Here is a 23363-nt window from a genome sequence, read left to right as displayed (position 1 = left end):
TCAAAGCACATATGAGAAAGCAATCAGTGAATAGCTAAGGTGCCACAACAAAGAATTGATGCTTCTCATCTCTCTCCCTTCCTGTCTGTCTGTCTGTCCCTATCTGTCCCTCTCTTTGACTTTGTCTCTGTCAAAAGGAAGGAAGGAAGGAAGGAAGGAAGGAAGGAAGGAAGGAAGGAAGGAAGGAAGGAAGGAAGGAAGGAAGGGAAGAAGGAAGCTAGAGAGAGAGGGACAAAATACTGTATAATCCATTTATAGGGGTATGTGGAGTAGTCAACATTAAGTAGAACAGCGGGTACAAGTGGCTGGAGGAGAGAGACCGTTGTTAATGGATGCAGAGTTTTAATATAGGAAGATGAACAATTTCTGGAAATGGATGGTGGTGATGGTTGTACAAAAATGCAAATGTACTTAAGCCATTGAATTGTACATTTAAACCAGGTAATTATGTTATGTATATTTTACAATAAAAAGTGATTACATGTGAAAAACCTGACACATGGCATACATGTTTATCAAATCTCACCTTAAATCGGTACATTTTATTGTATGTAAATTAAGCATAAATAAAATTGATTTTAAAAAGGAAAGAAAAGTCACCACTGCAAATAAGAAAGGATGAAATAAAGTCAGTGTACTGGAGAAGAATGATGTAAAGTCAGTGAAATTTGCTGATAATTAAGGTAGTATTAGACAGCACTTTCTTTTTTTTCCTTCATTTTTATTTTTTAAATGAGAGGAGGGGAGATAGACTCCTACATGACCCCCAGCCAAGATACACCAGGCAACTCCATCTGGGGCCAATGCTTGAATCAACTGAGCTATGTTTAGTGCCTGAGGCCAACATTCGGGTCAACCGAGCTATCCTCAGTGCCGGGGCTAATGCTCAGATCAACCAAGCTATCCTTAGCACCTGGGGCTCACCCTCAAACCAAACGAGCCACTAGCTATGGGAAGGGAAAAGGTGGGAAGAGGGGGAGAAAGAGGCAAGTGAGGGGGAGAAAGGGGAAAATGAGGAGGAGAGAAGCAGATGGTTGCTTCTCTTGTATGCCCTGACTAGGAATTGAACCTGGAACATCCATATAGCTGGTTGACTCTCTATCCATTGAGCCAATCAGCCACAGCCTAGACAATACTTTCTAATAGACCGTGTTTTACCCTAATGTACAAGATGGACCAGGATGTTTAAACTCAGGCGTAGCCTGCCTTCCTGTGGTGTGGAGTCCAGCTCAGGTTGGGCAGTCCAGCCCAATCTTTGCACAGCCCTGCTCTGCACCTGGCCTTCTCTACCCACCCCCAGGGGACTTGCCTGGTCCAGCGTGGTCTGTGTGACTGAGTACTCCTCAATGAGCAGGCTGTCCTTGTGGGAGATGAGCAGCCGGAAGATCCTGGCCAGCGAGGAGGAGGAGACCTGGAACTGGAGCATGTTGTAGTGCCGCTCCCTCTGCACGCTGCCTGGGAAGTTTCCCTGGAAGAACTGCTCCACAGGGTTCAGGTCGGGAAGCAAGTTGTCCTTTGGAGATTTGATCTTCATTGTGACAATGTAGCCATCTCCAAACCTAGGGGATGCCCATGGTGGCGTGTTACAGGCCTGTTAGGAGTTGGGTCTAGTGTTTTTGTGCATGTTTAAAATGAAGAGGAGGCCCTGGCTGGTTGGCTCATGGTAGAGCATCAGCCCCGTGTGTGAATGTTTGGGGTTCGATTCCTGGTCAGGGCACACAGGGGAAGTAACCATCTGCTTCTCCACTCCTCCCCCACCCCCTCCTATCTCTCTCTCTCTTTCTCTCTTCCCCTCCCACAGCCATGGCTTGATTGGTTCAAGTGCATCGGCCTGGGCACTGAGGATGGCTCTGTGTAGCCTCCACCTCAGGTGCTAAAAGTAGCTCAGTTGCAAGCATGGCCTCAGATGGGCAGAGCATCAGCCCCAGACAGGGTTGCTGGGTGGATCCCGGTTGGGGTTCATGTGGGAGTCTGTCTCTCTATGTCCCCTCCTCTCACTGGAAAGAAGTGGGGGAAAAAAAGAAAAAAGAAGAAAATGAGGAGGAAAATACCTATGATAGTTCCTGGAGAAATAGTTTGATACTAGTTTTTAGAAGTCTAAATATCTGTGTGTGGTGAAGTGGGTCACCAGACCTATGTCACAGCTTCCTGTGTCCAATTCCTAGAGGCATGGGTGTTCCCTGCACCTTTTCCTCTCACATACTTGCTGAGATCAAAGGTGGCTTTAGCCCCCCTGGGAGGGACCTGCCCATGAAGGCAGGTGGGACCAGCATTCACTAAGTGGTGGAAAGGCCACCTGTTCCTTTAAGAGACTGGCCATGTGGGAACAAAGGCTTGGAAAGGCAGCAATTCCCTGTGGAAGCTTCCAAAACAAATGGAGCTGCCAGGACCAGGTGCTACCTGCCTCCCTTCACCAGGTGAGCTGGTCAACCATATGAGCATAAAAAACAGTCCACTACAGATTGTGTGCATGGCCCACTGGCTGCCCCAAACGCTTACGTCTCAGTATAACCGTGCCAGTTATAACTTACTTCAGTGTTCCCTCCATGATCAAGGGTTACTCCCCACCTACAATAAAATGCCTTTACCTTTCAGCTCTGGAAAACTGTCCATCCACCCAGGGAACGGTTCCTTCTCCCCTGCTCTACCATGGGGACACTGAAGGGTAAGAGGTCAAGGAGGGACAGCCATGTCTGCAGCAGCAGACACAGGAAGTTGCTGACACAGGTCTGGTGACTTCACACACAGAAGTCCCCCTAGATAGCTGTGCAGGGTCCAAGCTGTAGTTGCTCGAGAAATCATGGGTCAAACATCCAAATGCAGCTAATCTATTAGACCTTTCTCTCAATCACTGATCTGCCCTGACGCATGTAAGGATGATGTGTCCAGTGCCGCGTACTCCCATGGGCATATCTCAGCATGGATAAGGTGGGTCATGTGCTGTTCCTCTCACCAACTAGCATGTTGATTTTTATGTTTCAGGCTCTTAGAAAGCATTTGTTAAACAAATAAATAATACTACAAATCCACCCTTCCTGATTTATAATGCACATCAGAATGCAAGGTTGCAAGGCACTATTTTTATAATTTTATTTTAACTGACTGCCAGCTTTGGCAGAGAAACCATGATTAATACCACACTATTTATAGAAGTTTAAAATTTACAATATACTGAAGATTGCTGGCATTTCTGGTTTGTTGCATAATACACGGTTATTTCTGAAACTCAAAAGCATACAACACGCCAGAAAGAAACTAATTCTCAGGCTGTTTGGTCTCTTAATCATTCCTTTGTTGGCTGTGGGCTCTTATTAAATAGGTCATTGGTCTGGGACTTGTTGGGATAAGTGGTAGGTTAATGAGGCAGTGATAGTGACCCTCCCTCACCCCAGCCAGGCTCTGCATATGCCCCAATCAGAATGCTCCATCTGGAGACCTGGGCAGGCACTTGGCCCAGTATAGAGAGTTTCTTTCAACACAATGACTTTTTCCATTTGCTGCTGCAGAATGAGGCCCAGCCACTACCTGCCTCTGTGCATGGTGTGAGAGGGACAGCTGGACCCTCTCAAGTGTCAGTAGAGAGCACAGGGCCTGGTTGACCCCCACCCAGTAAGATAGCAAAGGCACCCTCTATCCCACAATCTCCTTACTTGTATTTGAGGTGCTGAATGGTGCCCAGACACTGAAATGTGCCCTTTACCATGATGGCCAGCCGGGTACAGAGGGCCTCACATTCTTCCATGCTGTGGGGTAGGAGAGAGGAGGTGAGCAGGGGGGGCTCCCATCTGCCTGCATGCTCCCTCCCAGCCCCTGGGAATCTCTTGCCTGTGGGATGTGAGGACCACAGCCCTCCCTTCTCTGATGATGCTCACGATAGTGTTCCACAGCATGCGGCGTGCCTGGGGGTCCATGCCTGTGGTGGGCTCATCCTGTGGAAGGCAGAGAGGGCAGGGGCCTGGCTTATTGCACCATCCGTGGTTGGCTTCCCTTGAGCATTATCTTTGGCAGACAGTGCACACAGTCACTTCCTAGTGGGGTGACACTGAGTACTAGCCATAGACTATGCAAGGCAGGCAGTGAATCGGGGGGTAAAGACAGATCACGCTCACCTCTGGACCCATTTCACCCCAGAAATGGCTTAAAGTTGACTAAGGCAAAGGTACAATTACCTTAAAAACAAACAAGCAAACAAAAAAATCCCCAAACTTAAAATATGTTTGCAAGGAGGCAAGGAGATAGTTTAGGTGACTTTTCTGGTTCCCTATCAGTCCTGTGACCCATGGCCTCATAAACCCTGGACCTTATGAGCACAAGGGGCCTTGGGCTCCAAGTGAGGCTCACATGCGCCTTTGATCGAGGCTAAGGCTCCTGTTCACTCCAAATCCTAAACAGACCTTGTCTGGCAGTAGTAATTTCTGAGCAGACCCTGACATTCCACAGAGGGGCTGAGCTTCCCTGTTGTGATCCTGTGGCCCCACAAGAAACTTCCCAGGGACTCAGAGTGAGGATGTGTTGTTACTCCAGTTTCCCCAAGAGCTATGAACCAAGCACTGGGCTGACCTGCTCAAAATGAGCATGACAGGAGAAAGTGCAGACCCTGCATTTTCTAAATCTCTGACCCAACCAGAGATGCATCACTTGGTTCCAACCCTTGGGTCCACCTGTCCCCACAGGTCACAGTGCCCCTTACCAGCAGCACCAGTGGTGGGCAGCCGATCAGGGCAATGGCTGTGGAGAGTTTCCGCTTATTGCCCCCACTGTAGGTGCCAGCCAGGCAGTCTGCGTAGAGAGACAGGCCCAGGCTCTGAATACTCCAGTTTGCCACCTAGGGGAGAGAAAGAAATCCCACTGGGAAAGAAAACGAGCAAACACACCAGACCTCCACCAACTCAAAGCCTCATCTCCCAGACCTCACATATTTAGGATGACAGAAACTCAGCTGAAACAGTGCCACCTGCTGGAACATGCTCCAGGACCAGACATCGTCTTTCTACTCTGTGCCTTAGATCCCAGCTTGGTCAGCTAGCACCTGATGGGTGCAGCCCCCTGGAAATGGGCTTCAGCCTTATAAAGAGCAGCACAGAGCTTCTTACCCAGTGTCCCAGACTATGGCTAGGATGGGAAGACGAAGAGTCGTAGGGTCTCTTTGAGAAGTGGTGGGTATCATTGATTCCACCCTCAACAGGTCACACTGGAGGTCTTGTGCATCAAATATGTACTTATTGAGCACCCACTATGAGCCAGGCTCTGTCCTAGGCACTGGAGGATGATGGTAAACATAGCCTTGTTTTGTTTGCTTGTTTGGTGTGACAGACAATTGAAACAAACAGAATGCAGTCTATAACAGTGCTTTGAGGGAACTCAACAGGGAACAATGCTGGAGAATAGCAGGTGTGCAGATGTGTGTGTGCCTGCACACACACGTGCACAGAAATAAAACTAGGGAAGTCACTGGTGAGAAACCCACCATGTTCCTGCCTTGCGCAGTGGTGCCTCTCTCTGCCTGGAATGTTCTTCCCCCAGATAGCCACCTGGTCCCTCTTTCAGTTCCTTTATGTCCCTACTCAGAACTCACTTCCCTGGGAGGTGTTTGTTTGGCCACCTCACCTACAAGTGCAAATCCCACCCCAACCATTGTTCCCTGCTTTATTTTTCCCTTAAGGACTCTTCACTCACAAATATACTGTATATTTTACTTATCTATATTGTCTGTCCCTCTCATTGGAATGTAGGCTCTATTTTTAACTTATTTGGAATCATTTCCAACTTACAGAAATGTGTAAAAATAAGAAGAGTCAAAAGAACACTCACAAACCTTTTACTCTTTTTCTCTCTTCCTCTCTTACACACACACACGCACACACACACACACACACACACACCTTTTTCAGACCCAAAGCTACATCATGGCCTGTCACTCCTAAACACTTTGGTGACTACTTTCCAACAACAAGGTTATTCTCAGACAGGACCACAATACAGGTATGCATGTCAGTAAATTTATAGTTACTGTACTTTTATCCAATCTACCATTCACAGTTCAGTTTTGTCAACTGGCCCAATAATGCCCTTCGTTGCATTATTTTCTCCCCAGTGTAGGATGAAGTCTAGTGTCCATTATTCAGTCACGTGCCCACTCGCCTCCTATGATCAGAAACATTTCCATAACCTTTCTTTGCTTTCTTTGTCTTTTATGACTTTGATTCTTCTGAAGATTTCAGCCCCTGTCTCCTTGCTATTAGGGTCCTTTTCCTTCTTAGCCCTTTCAGTTATACACATACACAAACATGCACACATATATGCAAATACATATACATGCATATGTGCGATATACAGGAACACATTGCACATGCATGTGCAAACTCATGCATATGAATATTTCATGAAGTTAACAGTGATATCTCTGATTCCAATCCATTCCACAGGGTAATTTCTTGTTTTCCCTTTTTCCATACTTGCATGTCCCTTCTTTCACAGTGAGAACCCTGATTCCCAACATTAACACATTTATTTATTTACTTAATCTTGTTACACATCTAAGTTGTCTCAGAACTGCTTTGCCCATACCACTATAAAAAATAAATAGACTAGAACAATTCAGAATTTGTTGTGTTTTCTCTCCATTTCACTTACTTAAGACTGAGGATACATAGTCAAGCACTGTGTCATCAGTTATTCATATTAGTTCTTTCCCTCCATTTCTGCAAATACTTATTTGAAATAAAATTGGATTTACAATAGTTTTAGTTCGCTTTCAGTGTTAGGATTTTCTTTTTGTTCTCATTTTTACCCCCTTTCTATCTTATTTAGTTTTATTTTTTTTAATATGTAGAATATTAACATGCATCCAAAAATCAAAACTATACAAAATGATATACTCAGAGAACTGTCATTCCCAATTCCCACCATTTCCCTCTTGCCAATGATGAAATTTATTATTTTCTGGTTTCTCCTTTCTATCTGTAAAGATAAGCAGGCATATGTATGTTTTCTTTTCTTTTTTAAAAAATTTTTATTTTATTTATTCATTTTAGAGAGGAGAGAGAGAGAGAGGAGAGAGACAGAGAGAGAGAAGGGGGGAGGAGCTGGAAGCATCAACTCCCATATGTGCCTTGACCAGGCAAGCCCAGGGTTTCGAACCGGCGACCTCAGCATTTCCAGGTCGACGCTTTATCCACTGCACCACCACAGGTCAGGCTTGTATGTTTTCTTATTTGTCATAGTTTCTTACATAAAGAGCATTATACATGTGCTATTTTGCACTTTGCTTTTTTTTAACTTGAAAATATCTCTTGGAAATAACTCCATATTAGTGCAAAGGTTTTCCTTGTTCTCTCTCTCTCTCTCTCTCTCTTTTTTATAGCCGCATAAACCTTTATTGTATGTGTGCACTGTAAGTTACTCAAGCAACATCTTATTCCTGAACATGTAGGTAATTTCCAATATTTTGCAACTGAAATGCAATGGATGTGTGCATTTTGTACCGTGAGAAGTATACCTTCAGGGTAAATTCCAAGAAGTGGGATTCTGGGTGAAAAGCCAAAGACATACATTGTTCTGTGAGATATGAAGGCAGGGGTATGTTTGTCTGTTTTGCTCATTGCTATACCTCCTCTTCCATAACAGTAGTTGGCACATAGCAGACACTCGGTAAGCATTTGTTGAATAAATAATCAGATAGCAAGCTACAGTTTTCCCATGTCTAAACAACTGCACTCTTGTGAAGTAGTCTTGTGGTTTACCACATTTTTTTAATTTGCCACAACAAACCATTTTTTACCCTCTCAATTTCCTCTGCTGGTACACCTCGAAGCCGGGCATAAAGGTAAAGATGTTCTCGCCCTGTGAGCAGGTCATCAATTGCATCAAACTGAGGACAGTAGCCCATACTTTGATGGACTGCAGAAATATTGGTTAAAATACTGCAATAAGAAAAAGCAATTAGCAAGTAATTTTCAGAAGACGGGTGACCAGAGAGCAGGGGCTGGAGGAGTTTCTGCCAACAGGATGAGGAAGCTTCCTCTTCTCTTTTCCCACTTTATTTTAGAAATGTATGTGACATTTAGGAATTAAAGCCCTTTGCTTGGAAACTGATGAAGTTCAGGAGCTCTGAGCTTTGAACCAGTCAGATCCTTCAAAGTTTCTCTGTCTAAGATAAATTGATTACCTGTCACCCAAATTAGCTTTGGTTTTTAAAAAAAGTTTTTTTTCCCTTTTATTCCAAGTAAGAGGAAGGGAGATAGAGAGACAGACTCCTGCATGCTCCACCCAGCAACCCCCATCTGGGGCCATGCTCACAACTGAGCTATTTTTAGAGCCTAAGGCAGAAGCTCCATGGAGCCATCCTCAGCACCTGAGGTTGATGCGCTCAAACCAATCGAGGCATGGCTATGGGAGGGGAAAAAAGAGAGAGAGAAAGAGAGAGAAAAGGGGCAGGAGAGTGGTGGAAAAGCAGATGGGTGTTTCTCCTGTGTGCCTTCACCAGGAATTGAACCTAGGACATCCACATACTGGGCTGATGCTCTACCACTGAGCAAACTGACCAGGGCCTAGCTTTGGTTTTAGATTGAATCACCTCAGATATAAGTTTTAAAAGAAAGGTAAAATTAGGTTTAGAAAACTGAACGACGATTTTTTATCCCTTTCAGACATTTGGGGAGTAGCTAGAGAAGATGCATGCTTCCCAATGAAAGTAAACTTCTTCATCTGTATTTATTGGCAAAGATATAGTCAATGAGAGAGGAGCCAAACAGATCACCCCCCAGAGCAATAGGTTAGCAGAGAGAAGAGAGGAAGTGAATTGAGCTCTATTAATCCTTTTGACTAATATGTTCTCCCCCACTAGAAAGCACATTGCCTTGATGAAAAAATAAACAGTCCACAGACTGGTCTAATCTCTTTCCCTTTCCCTTATAGCTTAGAGTTTATGATTAAAGGGTAGATGCAATAGGGTGGGACAGAGAGAGGTCATCCACTATGACTGTTCCCTACTATGACAAGAATGACTTTGGTTATGGCTGGGCCAGTAAATACCACCCAGGGAGGCAAGCAGTGAAATTCACAGGAGCTTCTGAACCAGAAAACCCCAATTTTGTGTCTTAAACCTAATGTTTATTTCTAGGTCCCATGTTGATTTTAACCTCCATGCATCAGACTGTCTCTCACTTGGACTATGACTTGGTGTCTTATGGCAAATTTCATTACATCGCCTTGTCCTCTGCCCCCTGCCCCCTAAGACTCCTTTTGTTACCATTGAAGTCATTTGTTTGACTGTAAGCTAAGCTGGATCTGCAGATGAGATGGACCTAACTAGCAATGATTTCATTCCACCTCTGCTAGTCCCTTTGCTCTGGACCCAATAGGGATGACCAGGCAAGGCCCAGGAATCAAATTCATCATATCTGAGCCAGGGAAGCATGCTCAGGACACCCTCTGCCCAGTGGGGATTGAACCATGTTGAGGACGGCTCTTAGGTGATGAGGCCCCAGTCAGGCAAACACTGGGAAGACATGAGCAGTGCCTAACTCCACTTACAAACCAGGGTACAGAGTTCCTGGGATGATGTGTGTGAGCTCTGCTGTTCAAGGAGCAGCTAGAGAGAAGCAAATAGCATGAGCTCCTGTTCTTGTTCTGAACCCATACACCAATTTACTGAAACCTTATTACAAAGAGCAGAAGGCACCCTCCAGAATCCAAGGACACATGCCAGTTTTTCCTTTATAAAGGTTCCTTTGCTTGGCAAAATCAAGCATCAGCACAGAAATAGCCAACATAGATTAAAGCCCGCAAGGACCCTGGGCCCAACCCATAACTGGGGTCCTGTGCATCAGGGCTTAGTAAGTTCCCCAAAATTCTTTGCAAAAATATGTGCAGGGAGGTAATGAGGAACAATGGTGTATTTTTAATAGAAAGTACAAATGTTCATCAAATGCTCAGAGGAGTCTGTGGCACCAGGAGTAAAAACCACTGACTTGGTACATCCCAGAACTTCCTGAGAATCCATGCTAACATAGGAATCTCTTAACCCTGAGACAGGACAGACAGGACACTCACCTCTTGCCTGCTACAGTAGCATCACCTGATGTCACTGGGGTGTCCCCAGTGAGCATCTTGAAAGTGGTTGTTTTGCCAGCCCCATTCACTCCCAGGAGGCCAAAGCACTGAGGAGGAACACACAGAATTGGTTTTGCCCTAGAGCCCAACGGGGTCTGGAGTATCAGGCCCTAGAGCAAAATGTGTGAGTGTGTGTGTGTGTGTGGGGGATTTTAGACCTGCTTCCTTTAGGAAGCTACGAGCTCCATGTGGTACAGGCTAATAGAATATGCTACCCCAAAGGTGCCATATTTGCATAAGGATGATATTTTGAGTTGAACACGATTGAGAAGAAGCAGATACAAGAAAAGCACTCTGCTCTCTTCTTATCTGCCCAAAAGTAGGATGTAAGTTTACAAGGTGTCTCCCCTCCCCTCTCTACCAGGAAGGACAGAAGTTAATCACTGAGGACAATGCCAGACCCCTGTCAGCCTGGAGATGTCATCAGAGGAATCTACATAACAAATTTTACTAACTAGCTATTACTTACCATTGGTTTCCCATAGATGTGCCTTCTTACAGTCGGCTATTCTAGAAACTCTAAGTCCTATTCTTTTGTCTTGTCACTTCTCTAAAACTGTATTGTTCTTTTGCTAAGATGCTGTATAAGCCCAAGTTCTGACCAGCCACTTGAGTCATTTGTTTCCTCATGTACATGTGACACACATGCTAACAAACTTCTGATTGTTTTTTCTCTTGTCAATCTGTCTTTTGTCAGAACAATTTATGAAGCCTGAGAACCTTGGAGGGTAGTAGGAAAGAGGATGTTTCCTTCCCTACAGGGGCTATTGAGCATTAGAAATGCATTTAGTCTGAACTGGTTTGTGGTATAAGTATAAAACACCTGGGGTTTATTTGATAGTATGGCTTTAGGACAGGGCAGGGCAGGACAGGCCTGCACGGGAACTGATTTTCTGAAGCCCTTTCCTGTTGACCAGCAGGGTACCCACCTCTCCAGGACGGACTCCCACGCACAGCCTGTTCACCACTGGGCTGGAGGCACCCGAGTAAATCTGTAAGGCCGGAGAAACTGGGCTGAGGGCGGAGAGATTACAGCAGGGAAGGCAAGAGAGAGCAAAGAGTGGCTTTGGCGAAAACTACCGACGCAAAGAGATGACAGATTAAGGTGGGCACACCGAAAGGTGCTGCGAGCCCTTGGAATCTTGCAACTGACCCGGTGCAGAAATGGACCAGACAAAATTAGTGAGGCTCAGCTGTAGTGGCTCTGGCTGAGGCCCTGTGTCAGTACCCAAGAAGAATACTAGGGGAAAGGCCTTGGAATTCTACGTTCCTGGAAGACAAGTAAAACAGAAAGATGACAAGCCCGCAAAAAATTAGAAAAAAGAACTGCTCGATTAGGCACCTTGCTCGTTCTACAGAAGGCAAAATGACAGCACTGTGCCATCTCTGGGTCAACCAGCACCTCCGAACTAACATGCCTGACCTATTTTCTTACCTTGGTTAGCTCAGTTAGACTTAAGATATCAGTTTTGTTTCCCCCACTAAGTATTCTTTGTCTTTCTTCTGCCACGTCATCATCTTCATCCATGATGGGCTCCTTAGTGCGCTCGGCCACCCTAGAGGAGGGAGGGGGAGAGGACTAGGCTGGTGTACAGCGTCCTCAGCACTGCCCTCTTCCTCCCTACCTTCTTTTCATTCCCTCATTTCGGCCCCAGTCTGGCTTTCTATCCCTTAAGACATCAATTCTTAAAAAGACTCTCAATAGGAGAGGCATTAGGCATTAGGCAGAGAGGGAAAGTGCTCAAGCCCAGAGTCAGCACTGGGTTCCAGCTCCTATTTCATTCAATCCTTACAACCCTGTGAGTAGGGTGGTGGATTTGTTTCTAATAACCCAGTTCCCTCTGAAGCAAAACCTAAAACAAGGCCTCTGAATCTCTCTGTACACACAACCAGGCTCAGCCTGAGAGGCTGAAAAGATAAGAAACAAAACACTATTCAGGAAAGCGTGTTCTGAGGGCCCAGTGATTTGTAATCCAGTCTGCTGGGCAGAGCCCAGTGACGGGCAGCTGGGATTGCAGAGGGCTGCCTGCTGAAAGCCTGAGCCCCCGCGTCAGAATGAGGGGGTGTGGGGCCAGAGCCCGGGAGAATGGCTGGGCTGGGTCAGGGTTGGCAGCCACCACCGCAGGAGGGGGCACTATCCCTCCCTCTCTGCTCATTTTATATCACCCCCATATTACTGCCTTCCTCCCCTGCCCTGTCCCGACTTTCACATCTGTAGTTAGCAAAGGAGCCTCCTTTGTCTATTTTCTGTGAACGCACGCAGCTGTACTTTGAATACCCCTTTACCACTATCACTTGTGATGCTATCATCCAATTTTAAATGAACATTTGTTAATAAAGTGAAGGATTAAATATTAGTGATTGAAACTAATAACACTGCATTTTAAATACTTTAAAGTCTAGATTCTTTATAGATTCTTTAGTGCAGATTTTAATGTGTCTCTTCTTCTTGAGTTATTCAGAGCAAGCCAGGCTTTGAGAATGTAAAAACCATCATGGCGCGTGGCTCATGAGGACAAAAATGACTCTATGGATGTAAAGCCAAGTCCCCAGATGTGGGTACCCTCAGGGCAGCAGCATGGACATACTGTCGGGTGTGGAAGAAGTGGTTCTGGATGAGGATGGTCAGGAGAAAGTACACCACTCCTTCTGCTGCCATGGCAACCAGGTTCTTCCCAATGAGGTCCCATTGGAATGGATTTGCATAGTTCTCCTCACCTGGGGACAGAGGCCAGTGGAAAGAGACAGGAATTAAGTTCACTCTGCTGCCTCAGCTGCCCCTAAAGACCTACTTTCAACACTTGGCTCAGCTAGACCAGGCAGGTTTCATGTAAGGGGGTAAGCAAGTCTCTGCTTGGCTTTTCAAGTCAGAGCAGGGAAGAGCAGAGCCCGCCCTCATCCACTCTTGTGTCCCCTCAGCCAGGGAAACAGAGGTACCCTGGTCCCTTCTAGACTACAGGACAACCCAGATCGACCAGGTGCCACCCCCCCGACCCCAGCCCAGGCTGCAGGTCTGGCATAGGAGCTCCCCCCATGAGGCTGCAGCCCTCCCAGCCTCAGAGGAACCAGAGCCATGCTCGACTGGCTTTAACTGCCACCCACCAAACCGGGCATAGATGTCAGTCACCGCCTGGCTCAGTGCCAGGTCAATGAGGCCCCGGCCCAGGCAGAAGTGGGGGAAGACGATGAGCAGCTTCCTCAGCACAGCATTGAATCTGAGCAGCGTCTGAAACACAGAAAAGCAGGGCAGTCAGGAGTGGGGCCAGCCCACTTGCCTGTCCTGAGCTGGATGGGGCCCGGACTTCCTCACCGCGAAGGACTGAGGAGGGACTACAGACAGAGGGGCAGCCGACTGTCCACGGGAGGGATTTGTCAAGCAGGTAGGAAAGGTTTGAAATATGCATGGGAGGTGCCTCTTGGGGAGCTCACTGCAGTCATACTTTGAAATGACACAGAGCCTGACCTGTGGTGGCGCAGTGGATAAAGCATTGATCTGGAACACTGAGGTCTCCCATTTGAAGCCCTGGGCTTGCCTGGTCAAGGCTCATATGGGAGTTGATGCTTCCTGCTCCTCCCCCCTTCTCTCTCTCTCTTTCTTTCTCTCTCTCTCCTCTCAAAAATGAATAAACAAAATCTTAAAAATAAAAAAAAAAAGAAATGACACAGAAACCCTCTAAGACATTTGTTACCAGGAGACACAGTATCTGCTGGGGAGGTGGCTTGGGATCTCTGTCCTCTGGTGCAGCTGGGAGCCATCACTGTCACCACAGACTGATGCTCTCATTTGCTCTGTCCCAGCCCAGCTTTGACCAAGGGGGAGAGAGTCCCCAGAGCATCTCCCAGCTCTGCTTCTCAGCTCCCCCAGGATAGCTACAGGCTGGGGGCAGATGTCACCAGCGCTAAAGGAGGCAGAGACTCTGGCGTCTGTGTTGAGTTGGGGACTTGTTTTCAGGTGATCAGATTGCGCTTGCTGCTCAGCCTTGAAGTGCCAGGCAGAGCCTCCCCCCAAGAAGGCAGAGGGAACACAAGGAGATGAGGCTGAAGAGGCCACTGTTGCCTATTTAGCTGCCCATCCCCAGCGCACAGCCTCCTGCCTCTCTAGCCTCCACGTGCCCCAACTGTTCCCGAAAGGCGCCCTCTTCTTTTGCCTCTGGGCCTTTGCACTTGCAGCTTCTGTTAATTGTTGCTATTAGCAGAACACCCTTCTTTACAAAGCTGGCTCCACTAACCCCTGCTCTCATAAGCCTTTCTAGATTCCCAGGGTAACATACCCACTCCTTTCTGGTACTACTTTCCAAATTGCCAAGGTTAATTATTTTTTACCTGCCTTCTTTCTTCCCTAGTCAGTGGTCCCCAGAGACCAGGGACTGGGTCCTGATCCTATGGTGTCCTTCCTAAATACCTTGTACAATGATTAGCTCATAGTAGGCACTTCATTGTTCATTAAATGGGCTAATAAAATTCTACTTATCCCAGGCCAGGCTCAAATTGAATTTCCTCCACCAGGATTCTTCTGACCACTGCAGCCCAGCTCTTTGGGGCCCACATTGATCTGTAGTGTTTTATCTGTCTTGTTCCTTTGATGTCCTGTCCTGTCCTACAGAATGTTGTGTACTGAGTTTTATGTCAGTTCCTAACTTGGTGTGCAGGTCGTTTCCTGACTGGAAGGGGAGTTCTAGGAATGCAGTTCGAGTGGGTCATACTTGTTTGTATCGGCACAACTGTCACATGATGCTTAGTTGAGCAGGGACAGCAGCTCCTGGGACCTGGGGAGCCTCCTCTGGGATTACTGGGTATTTCTGCAGCATCTGTCTGATAATTTATGTGAAAACAACCAGGGGAGGAAGGTGTGCTCAATAAATGTTGGCTAAGTGAACACAACAGGCAGGAAGGAGAATGTTTTGAATTGCTTTAAGTTTTCCATAGTTATTCTGAAGTAACACTCTCTTAAGACTTAGTGGGCTGTGAGCCTGTGACAAAGACAGAAGAGCAGCATTTCAGTCCGCCAGGATGCTTTGGCCATTGCAGGAGTAGGGGACCAGAGTGGGCATCTGTGTTCCCATCACCTCCCTTCTGGGGTCTGACTGTGACATGGTATATTTTTTATCAGTCATGGGACAGAAGGAGGGTGGTTGTTACTTGATTACTGGCCACAGAAAGTCTGATAACGTTTGGGAAAGAGTTACTGTCAAGAAGCCATGAGACTGGGTGGTTAGTGCAGATTTGCCATGGGTCTTCCCAGCAGGGCCCAGAAGCAGGAGTGGGGACAGGGGCTGCAGGACATCAGAGGAGATGTACTGGCTGGTGCCCACCCTCTGAACTGTGAAGACCTAATGAAGAAAGGAAAGGCTAGACAGGCCACTGGGGATACAGGCACAGGCACACAGGCAAAACCTCCAACCCCTGGGAAAGTTCCCAGGATGGCTACACCCAGGGCTCAGACACAGCAGGTTAGAGTGGGAATGTGGGGCAAAGACAGCTCGATAGCCATGGCCACTGTGTTTAGAATTCAGTTTGGCCAGTTCTTTCTGGGCAAAGAGAAGTCTGGGGGGCTGTGGATGGGATGACCGGAATTTACAGGTCATAAAATGACTCATTCAGCACTGTAAATTCCTAACCCTATCCTCAGATTTAATCTTCTTCTAGAATAGTATATATTACTCTATTACAATTTGCATAAGAAAGTGGAGAAAGAATATGTGTGTATTTGCTTATATGTCTCCAGAACACATGAGAAACTCAAATGAAAAGTTGCTTCTGGAGGAGGGACCTAGGTGATTGCAAAACAGAGATGGAAGGAGACTCTTCACTGTATCTCTTTTTGTTTCTTTTAAATTTTGAGAACATGAATTCTATGTGTGTGTGTGTGTGTGTGTGTGTGTGTGTGTAGAAAACCTAGCACCCAAAGTCCTCAACAAAACTTTCTTGAAAAAGTAAGAAAATCTAAAAGCTTAAGATCATGGAAGGTATTTTATAGCTTGAGAATGAGCTCAGAAAACCATGACACTAGAGGACACACATGTATGAGGAGTTTAAAGAAAGAAAAAAGGAAGGAAGGAAGGAAAAAAGGAAGGAAGGAAGGAAGGCAGGAAGGAAGGAAGGAAGGAAGGAAGGAAGGGAGGAAGGAAGGAAGGAAGGAAAGAAGGGAGGGAGGGAGGGAGGGAGGGAGGGAGGGAGGAAGGAAGGAAGGAAGGAAGGAAGGAAGGAAGGAAGGAAGGAAGGAAGGAGGAAGAGAGGGAAAGAAGAAGCAATATTTACTTATGCACTAAGCTTGTCCAGGCACAGCATACCCATGGCTCTGCCTGACCATCACATACTCTCTAGTATCCTACTAATCAAACAAGGAAGCCAAGAAAGTCAAGCTCACCTGGTTATTCTCAAATAATTCCAAGATGAAGGTGATGGCACTGCTATTGATGCCAATGAACAGATTAGCACAAGACAAGGCCACGTAGGCCGTGCTGGGGACATCAAACAGGAAGGATGCTGGGTACATCATGGGAATGATTGCCCATCTGTGAAATGACAAAGTGCAGTGGGACAGAGTGCCAATCTCCATTCCATCTGCTGTACCCCTAGATATAATATCTCCTCACACATGAGATGATATGTTTAAATGGGCAAGAGTCCCAGGAAGACCAAAGAGATACTCCATCCCTTGGACTTTGTTCCCTATCTTTGAATTGAGATAATCATGCCTTCCCTGACCATCTTATGGGGGATTTTCTGAGGAGCAAATGAGATAGTAACCATGAACATACATATTCATAAAGCCTGTACAATGCATAGGAGTATTCTCTACCCTTCAATGCTTTTTACTCTAGTCTGGGTGAGCAAGGCTGAGATGAGATGTCTTAGGCTCATATTCATGGTTTACTGGAGCTGATGTGTCAGTCATGCTGGTTCCTGAATTCTCTCTTCAATAGAGATAAGTGGAGACCATTACTCTGGTAAGACTCTACTGGCCCCATCAGAAGGGTCAGGTATCATTATCTCCATTTTACAGGTAATAAAACTGAGGCCTAGATGAAGATATTACTTGCCCACAGTACACATGAGGTATGTGGTAGGCCTGGACATAAAGCTGCAAGCTTTGCTCTATAATTCCACTGCATCTAACCTCTGTGACATCCTCTGGCCTTGACTCGGGAACCACTTTTCAGCCAGTCTTCTCCTATGTACTAATAGCTCTCGGCCAGTACAGATGAAGATGCTGTGATGGAGAGATGGCCACAGATGAATCAGAATCACAGCGGGGTGAGGAGCAGGGGAGTGAGATTCCTGGGTTTGGGTTAGGCCTCAGTTTGACTGGAAGAAGACTCGGGCCATGTAGGGTGTCTCCATTGTCCCTGAGTGGACTGAGCCTCAGAAGCACCTCCATGCACAGAGTCAGAAACACAAGCTGAACAGGTTTCTGGTCAGGCAGAAGACTGTGCTGGGGGCTAGAAGCTAATCTGCCACCAAAAACCTTCTCTGACTTCCCTTCTGATGGCACAAACAACTCACCCATACAGCATGAGCAGGGCAACCAGGGCGGGGAGATTGTTTGGAGACGTGTAGGCTTTCTTCTGAAACCCGATGAAGATGCCCACCACCAGCGCAGCACTCACAGCATAATTCATCTGGAAGAGAGAAGAAGAGACAGGACGCTTCACCTCGCTGGACCTCTGTTTTCTGCCTGTCAAACGAGGACAGGGCCAGCTCCTCTAGCATCTGTGGTCTGGGATTCTGATTCTGTCTAAACAGTTTTTGGCTAGCAAACATATGTTAAGTTGTCCTTAGTCCTCCTACCCCACCACACCCCCTTGTGCAGGGGACCTTTAGTCTCTATATTTTAAAGGAGTGAATTATAAAATTCCACCTGATCTCTCATGCTCTCTAATTGGTCATAAACTCCTATTAATTTTACTAAGTATGTCTCTAGAATTCAGAAAAACTCCAGATATCATCGTTGGCTTCATTGATCCCCAGCCAGGGAACTATGTATAGGAATCACCCACTGAATGCATAAGTGGGTAGAAGAGCAAATTGACGTTTCTCTCTCTCTCTTCCTCTCTCTCTGAAATCAATCAATAAACATTTTTTTAAAATAATAAAATAAAAAATGTGATATAAATAAAAAATAAGAATTTAATATATATGTGCTGAGTGAATGATAGAAACAGTGTATGTGTTCATTCATTCAGTAACGACCCCCAGGCATATGTTCTTTTTGCCACTGGCTAAGGAGGATGCTAAGCTCCAGCACCATAGGTCCCAGAGTTTGAATTCCAGGCTAGACTTAATACTCTAGAGCAGTGGTTCTCAAAGTGTGTGCCAGGGTGCACTGGTGCGCCCTAGAAGATTTCCAGGTGCTCCCTATGATATTCCAGAGAAATATGCACCTGTTGGGGACCAAAAAACCAACAAGGTTTTGGGAGTTGAGTTTTGAGGGGACAGAGGTGTGGGGAATTGGCTGTAAGCTGACAGTCTGCCCAAACCCCCACCTCACTTGCTTGATTAGGTTGCAAAAGGCTGTTAAGCTGTGGTGCTGGATTGTTTACACTACACCCCATGTTCCCTGGAAAGACTGAAGGCAAGTTTCTTCTATCCTTTGTTTGGTGTAAAGTTAAGATGTTATATATGGTGGGGGTTTTCTACACTCAACACAATTAAGAGTAGAAAGAGAGGAATTCTTCAATGTATTGATGAGAAAAATGAGACTTTGCCTTTCAAATACATGCCCAAACATTGAAGAAATTGCTAGGACACATCAGGCTCATGTTTCTCATAAACACAAGAATGAAGAAACTTAACACATTTGTGCCAGGACCTGCCGAATTTACTAAATCTTACTAAGAATGTATCTATATATATAAAAAGATAACTTTTTTCATTTTTTAATTTTTAACCCCTCTTTTTTATGAATTCTAAAAAGCATAACTCAAAAACTGTTACATAAAAATGTCTCTTAATGTCAGAACAAATTTAATTTTGTTATATTTATTTCATTTAATTACCATAAAAGCACTCTTGGACTTAATATTTTTTCTTTAATATTTGACTTAATTATTATAACACATTTCTCAGAAATTTGTATATAGTGCACCTACAATTATTTGTAGGATTTTAAATGTGCTCTGACTTCAAAAAGTTTGAGAACCACTGATCTAGAGCATCAGGAAGCCTGCTAACATCATACCTGCTCTTTTCTAACCCTTCACTGGGGTGTCTACTTTGCTTGTGTCACCTCCCCCTCAGACACCACTCTGATCCTTCTATTCACATATCTCTTCTTAGGCTCAGACATCTCTGTTTGTAGCTAGGCACATGCATGGGTCAGCCCCCAAGTGTAAATTCTATTCCTCATCTTTTAAAAATAGTAAAGAAAAAACCCCAGCACATTAACAACTCTTCAGTGCAGGTGAGTCTAGCTCTTTTCATGTTCTATGCACAAGGCCAGTGCAGGTTCTTGTAAGTGATGTCTTTGTCTAAAGTGAGGCTTGTGGAATCTGACCTCCTCCCCAGGTGTTCAGAAGGTCCCTGGAAGCAGGGCACACAGAACCCCCACTCAGTAGCTGTAAGTAGGGCCCTATATTGTTCCCTAGCTTGAGGCTCCTAGTTCTGCGCCTTTCTCAGGTCAGCAGATAGCAGGCACACGAGGCCCTTGGCACAGGCACCTTCCAGTGGCCCTGGCAGTGCGAGAGCCCCACCCTGCCATGTCCCTCAACCAGAGCAGACACAAGTACCCCATCCCTTAGGACAATGGAGGTGAGAGAGGCACCATGACCTGCCACTTACGATGTCCCAGAGGAAGTTGGTCAGCCAGTAGGTAGTGGGGCTCACACCACTGACAAACTGGAGGTGCTTGGCTTTGTTCACTCTCTCCTGGATCAAATAAAGGACAAAGCTGGCTGGGACGAAGGACATGGCGAAAATAACGCAGATAGCAACCACGGCATCCACAGAAGTGGTCAGCCTGCAGCAGGACAGGAGGTACAGGGTGAGAGAGGTGGAGAGGGAGGAGCAGACGTGGGAGAAAAACAGTCAGGCTCTGGGGAGGCTCCCCTAACCCTACGTAACAGCTTCCTGAATCCCTTTCCCTGGCCTGACACTCGTCATTTCATTCCATTGTCTTAAACTGGGTCAAGGTTAGGTGGATGTTTTTAGATTTTTTGTTCCATGTTATGTTGAATATGGTTCTATTTTATTATGGAAATCTAGATAAATGTTCTCTTTATTCCATTTTCAAATTATTTATGGATGGCTATAGAAATGGATTTTTATATTAATGTCATATACAACAATGTTCTCATTAGTTCTAATAATTTGTCTATAGATTCTCTTGAATTTTCTAGGTAGATAGTCATGTGGTCTGTGAAATTTATTTCTTTTGTTAAAAGAAGTAAACTATTGCCTGACCAGGCAGTGGCACAGTGGATAGACCATTGGACTGAGACAAGGAGGACCTAGGTTCAAGACCCCAAGGTCACCAGCTTGAGCGTGGGCTCATCTGGTTTGAGCAAAGCTCACCAGATTGAGCCCAAGGTTGCTGGCTCGAGCAAGGGGTCACTCACTCTGCTGTAGCCCTCTGGTCAAGGCACATATTAGAAAGCAATCAATGAACAACTAAGATGCCACAATGAAGAATTGATGCTTCTCATCTCTCTTCCTTCCTATCTGTCTGTTCCTCATTCTGACTCTCTCTGTCTCTGTCAAAAAAATAAAATAAATAAAGTAAACTATCTTGTTAAAACATGAAACACATCATAGTATGGGGGAAAGTTGGAAAAGAGAACAGGCCGATTATACAGAACTTGGCTCTATTCACCCTTTTCTGGATCACGTAAAAGGCATCTGGCTAAGAGGGCAGCTATGGGCTGAAATCCAACCTGAACTTCATGTACAAGTCCCGTCCCCTTGCATGGGACAGTGCTCACCTAGAGAAAGGAGCACTTTAATTCCCACAAAGGCACCATATGTGCTAGTCAGTGGCCTTTTAAAAGTAGAAATAGCACGATCCACACAATGTAGTAAGTGTAAAACAAATGACTGAAAGGGAAATGCGCAGAAATGGTTGGAGGACATACCCTAAACTGTGTAGGGTTATAGATAGTAAGTTCTTAAAACTCTAGTCTGTAAACCTTATTTAATGAACATATACTTTTTTGTTTGTGTGACAGAGACAGGGAGAGGGACAGATAGGGACAGACAGACAGGAAGGGAGAGAGATGAGAAGCATCAGTTCTTCGTTGTGGTACCTTAGTTGCTCACTGATTGCTTTCTCATATGTGCCTTGACCGGGGGGCTACAGTAGACAGACTGACCCCTTGCTCAAGCCAGCGACCTTGTGCTTCAAGCTGGTGAGCTGTGCTCAAACCAGATAAGCCCATGTTCAAGCCGGTGACCTCAGGGTTTCAAACCTGTGTCCTTTGCGTCCCAGTCCAATGCTCCAACCAACTGTGCCACCACCTGGTGAGGCGAACATATTCTTTTTTATAATCACAAAAGGTTCCTATTTCATATTTCAAATTCAAGAGACTTGCTAGGGCTAAGTGAGAATAAACACAAGACAGACTAGACTATTCCTTCTCAGTTGAGGGCCTTCGAGGGTATCCAGAGGAAGGCCCCAAGGGGCCAGGGGCCAGCTTTTAGCCACTGACACTTGGCATATAGAGGGCCCAGTGATCAGGGCATTCAGAGTACACTGGGGAAGGAAAATGAGGACCCTGCAGCTTACCAGGAGAAGTTTGCATTAATAGAAGCTACAAACAGTACAAATTGCACAAAATTGGTGTTTTTTTATTGCCTGAAACTGTGCAGTAGGAGCCTAAGCTTGAGGATGGCAAGGACCTGTAGATATATCCACAGCCGACTGTCCGAGGGAAATGACCAGCATCTGAGATCACTGCTGTAGCGGAGATGAAAGGTTTACTGAACCTCCTGGTTCCAGGCAGCCACTTTATACACCGAAAAAGGGAAATTTTTGGAAGCTCCAAGAGCAACTTCTTACCAAGAGCCAAAGGGAATGGAACCAAATATATACTTACTTTCTTACTAAATATGAGGAGAAAGAATGGCCAAGCAGTTTGGCACACAGAGCATTAGAAGCCTTACATTCATGTTTGCCTGGTTAAACAACCTTGCCATTCAGACCAGCTGCCTATGTTGGTGAAAAACCTCTGTGTCTCCAATGAAAAGAAAGGGTGATAAGAATGCTGTGAGGCTGGAGGCCCTGGTGGCTTACATTGTAATCTCTGAGAGCTGCTCCTTGGTCAAATTCAGGGGCTGGCTGATGAGGGTGATGCCATACTCCTCGGGGTTCCTGTCCGGGTGCAGGCTGGCCCGTAAGATGGCATTGTGCGCCACATTGAGAAAGCTGACCATGGCATGCCAGCCTTTATTGTTAAACCACACCTGGAGGGAGGACATGGACTTTGTTAGACCATGTCAAATAGGACACCAGAGGCCTGTGCTAACAACAGCTGTTTAAAGAAAAACTGAGCCAGAAGAAAAGGAATGTAAGGAAGATGATATGTTTGGCAGCTGGAAGACATTCCATGCTAGATTTCAACAGGAGATGCGATAGAATTTAATTAAGCTGGGAATAAAAATGAAGTAACCAGCTTACATGAATTTTTTATCTCTAGGGCAGATTATGCAGGGCTAATACTTTTTAAAAATATTTATTGAATGCTTTTATAAAATTTTCTTTTAATTTTTTAAATTGATTTTAGAGAGAGAGGAAGGGAGAGGGAGCGAGAGAGAGACAGAACATGGATCTGTTCCAGTGTGTGCTCTGACTGGGGACAGGGCCAGCAACCCTGCATTGCAGGGTGAAGCTTGAGCCAACTGAGCCACGCATCCAGGGCTTACTGACTGCTTCAGAGAGACAGAGAGAGGAATGGGGGGGAAAGAGAGAGAGAAGGAGGGAGAGAGAAAGCATTCATCTGCTGTTCCACTTAGTTGGCACTCATTGGTTGCTTCCCATATGTGCCCTGACTGGGATTGAACCCACAACCTTGGTGTCTCAGGACGAGGCTCTAACCAACTAAGCTAACTGGGCAGGGTCAATACCTTAATGTTGTCTTCAGTTTCTAGATGTTTAAGAAAAGCAGAGATTTCTTTGGCAGCCTCTCTGGTGACATGGCCCTAGAAAACCATAATGACCAAGCAAGAGGGATTTTAGTCTCACTCTTCACAGTCATGATAATTTCTCTTTCAAAAAAAAACTGGCATGTTGAAAGTCCTACCCAAATCTCCAGTCTGTT

The 23363-nt window shown here is 45.7% G+C and overlaps 1 protein-coding gene across 3 annotated transcripts in view; it reads right to left on the bottom strand.

Annotated features, from left to right (window-relative positions):
* ABCA4 (ATP binding cassette subfamily A member 4) overlaps positions 1-23363 on the bottom strand; it is a 147422-nt gene that overhangs the window by 3096 nt on the left and 120963 nt on the right. For all 3 annotated transcript variants that reach the window (XM_066376742.1, XM_066376744.1, XM_066376743.1), the window contains 15 exons: positions 23170-23244; positions 22340-22509; positions 19894-20071; positions 17620-17735; positions 16481-16628; positions 13216-13339; positions 12702-12831; positions 11549-11669; positions 11043-11105; positions 10054-10160; positions 7781-7922; positions 4691-4825; positions 3826-3929; positions 3651-3743; positions 1310-1559 (listed from right to left, as the gene is read on the bottom strand). In XM_066376742.1, the coding sequence (XP_066232839.1) occupies positions 1310-1559; positions 3651-3743; positions 3826-3929; positions 4691-4825; positions 7781-7922; positions 10054-10160; positions 11043-11105; positions 11549-11669; positions 12702-12831; positions 13216-13339; positions 16481-16628; positions 17620-17735; positions 19894-20071; positions 22340-22509; positions 23170-23244 (1956 nt within the window). The remainder of the gene's footprint in view (positions 1-1309; positions 1560-3650; positions 3744-3825; positions 3930-4690; positions 4826-7780; positions 7923-10053; positions 10161-11042; positions 11106-11548; positions 11670-12701; positions 12832-13215; positions 13340-16480; positions 16629-17619; positions 17736-19893; positions 20072-22339; positions 22510-23169; positions 23245-23363) is intronic.

The sequence above is a fragment of the Saccopteryx leptura genome, chromosome 3 (assembly GCF_036850995.1).
Source record: "Saccopteryx leptura isolate mSacLep1 chromosome 3, mSacLep1_pri_phased_curated, whole genome shotgun sequence".
Classification (NCBI taxonomy): Eukaryota; Metazoa; Chordata; class Mammalia; order Chiroptera; family Emballonuridae; genus Saccopteryx; species Saccopteryx leptura.
This window is presented reverse-complemented; position numbering and strand designations above follow the sequence as displayed.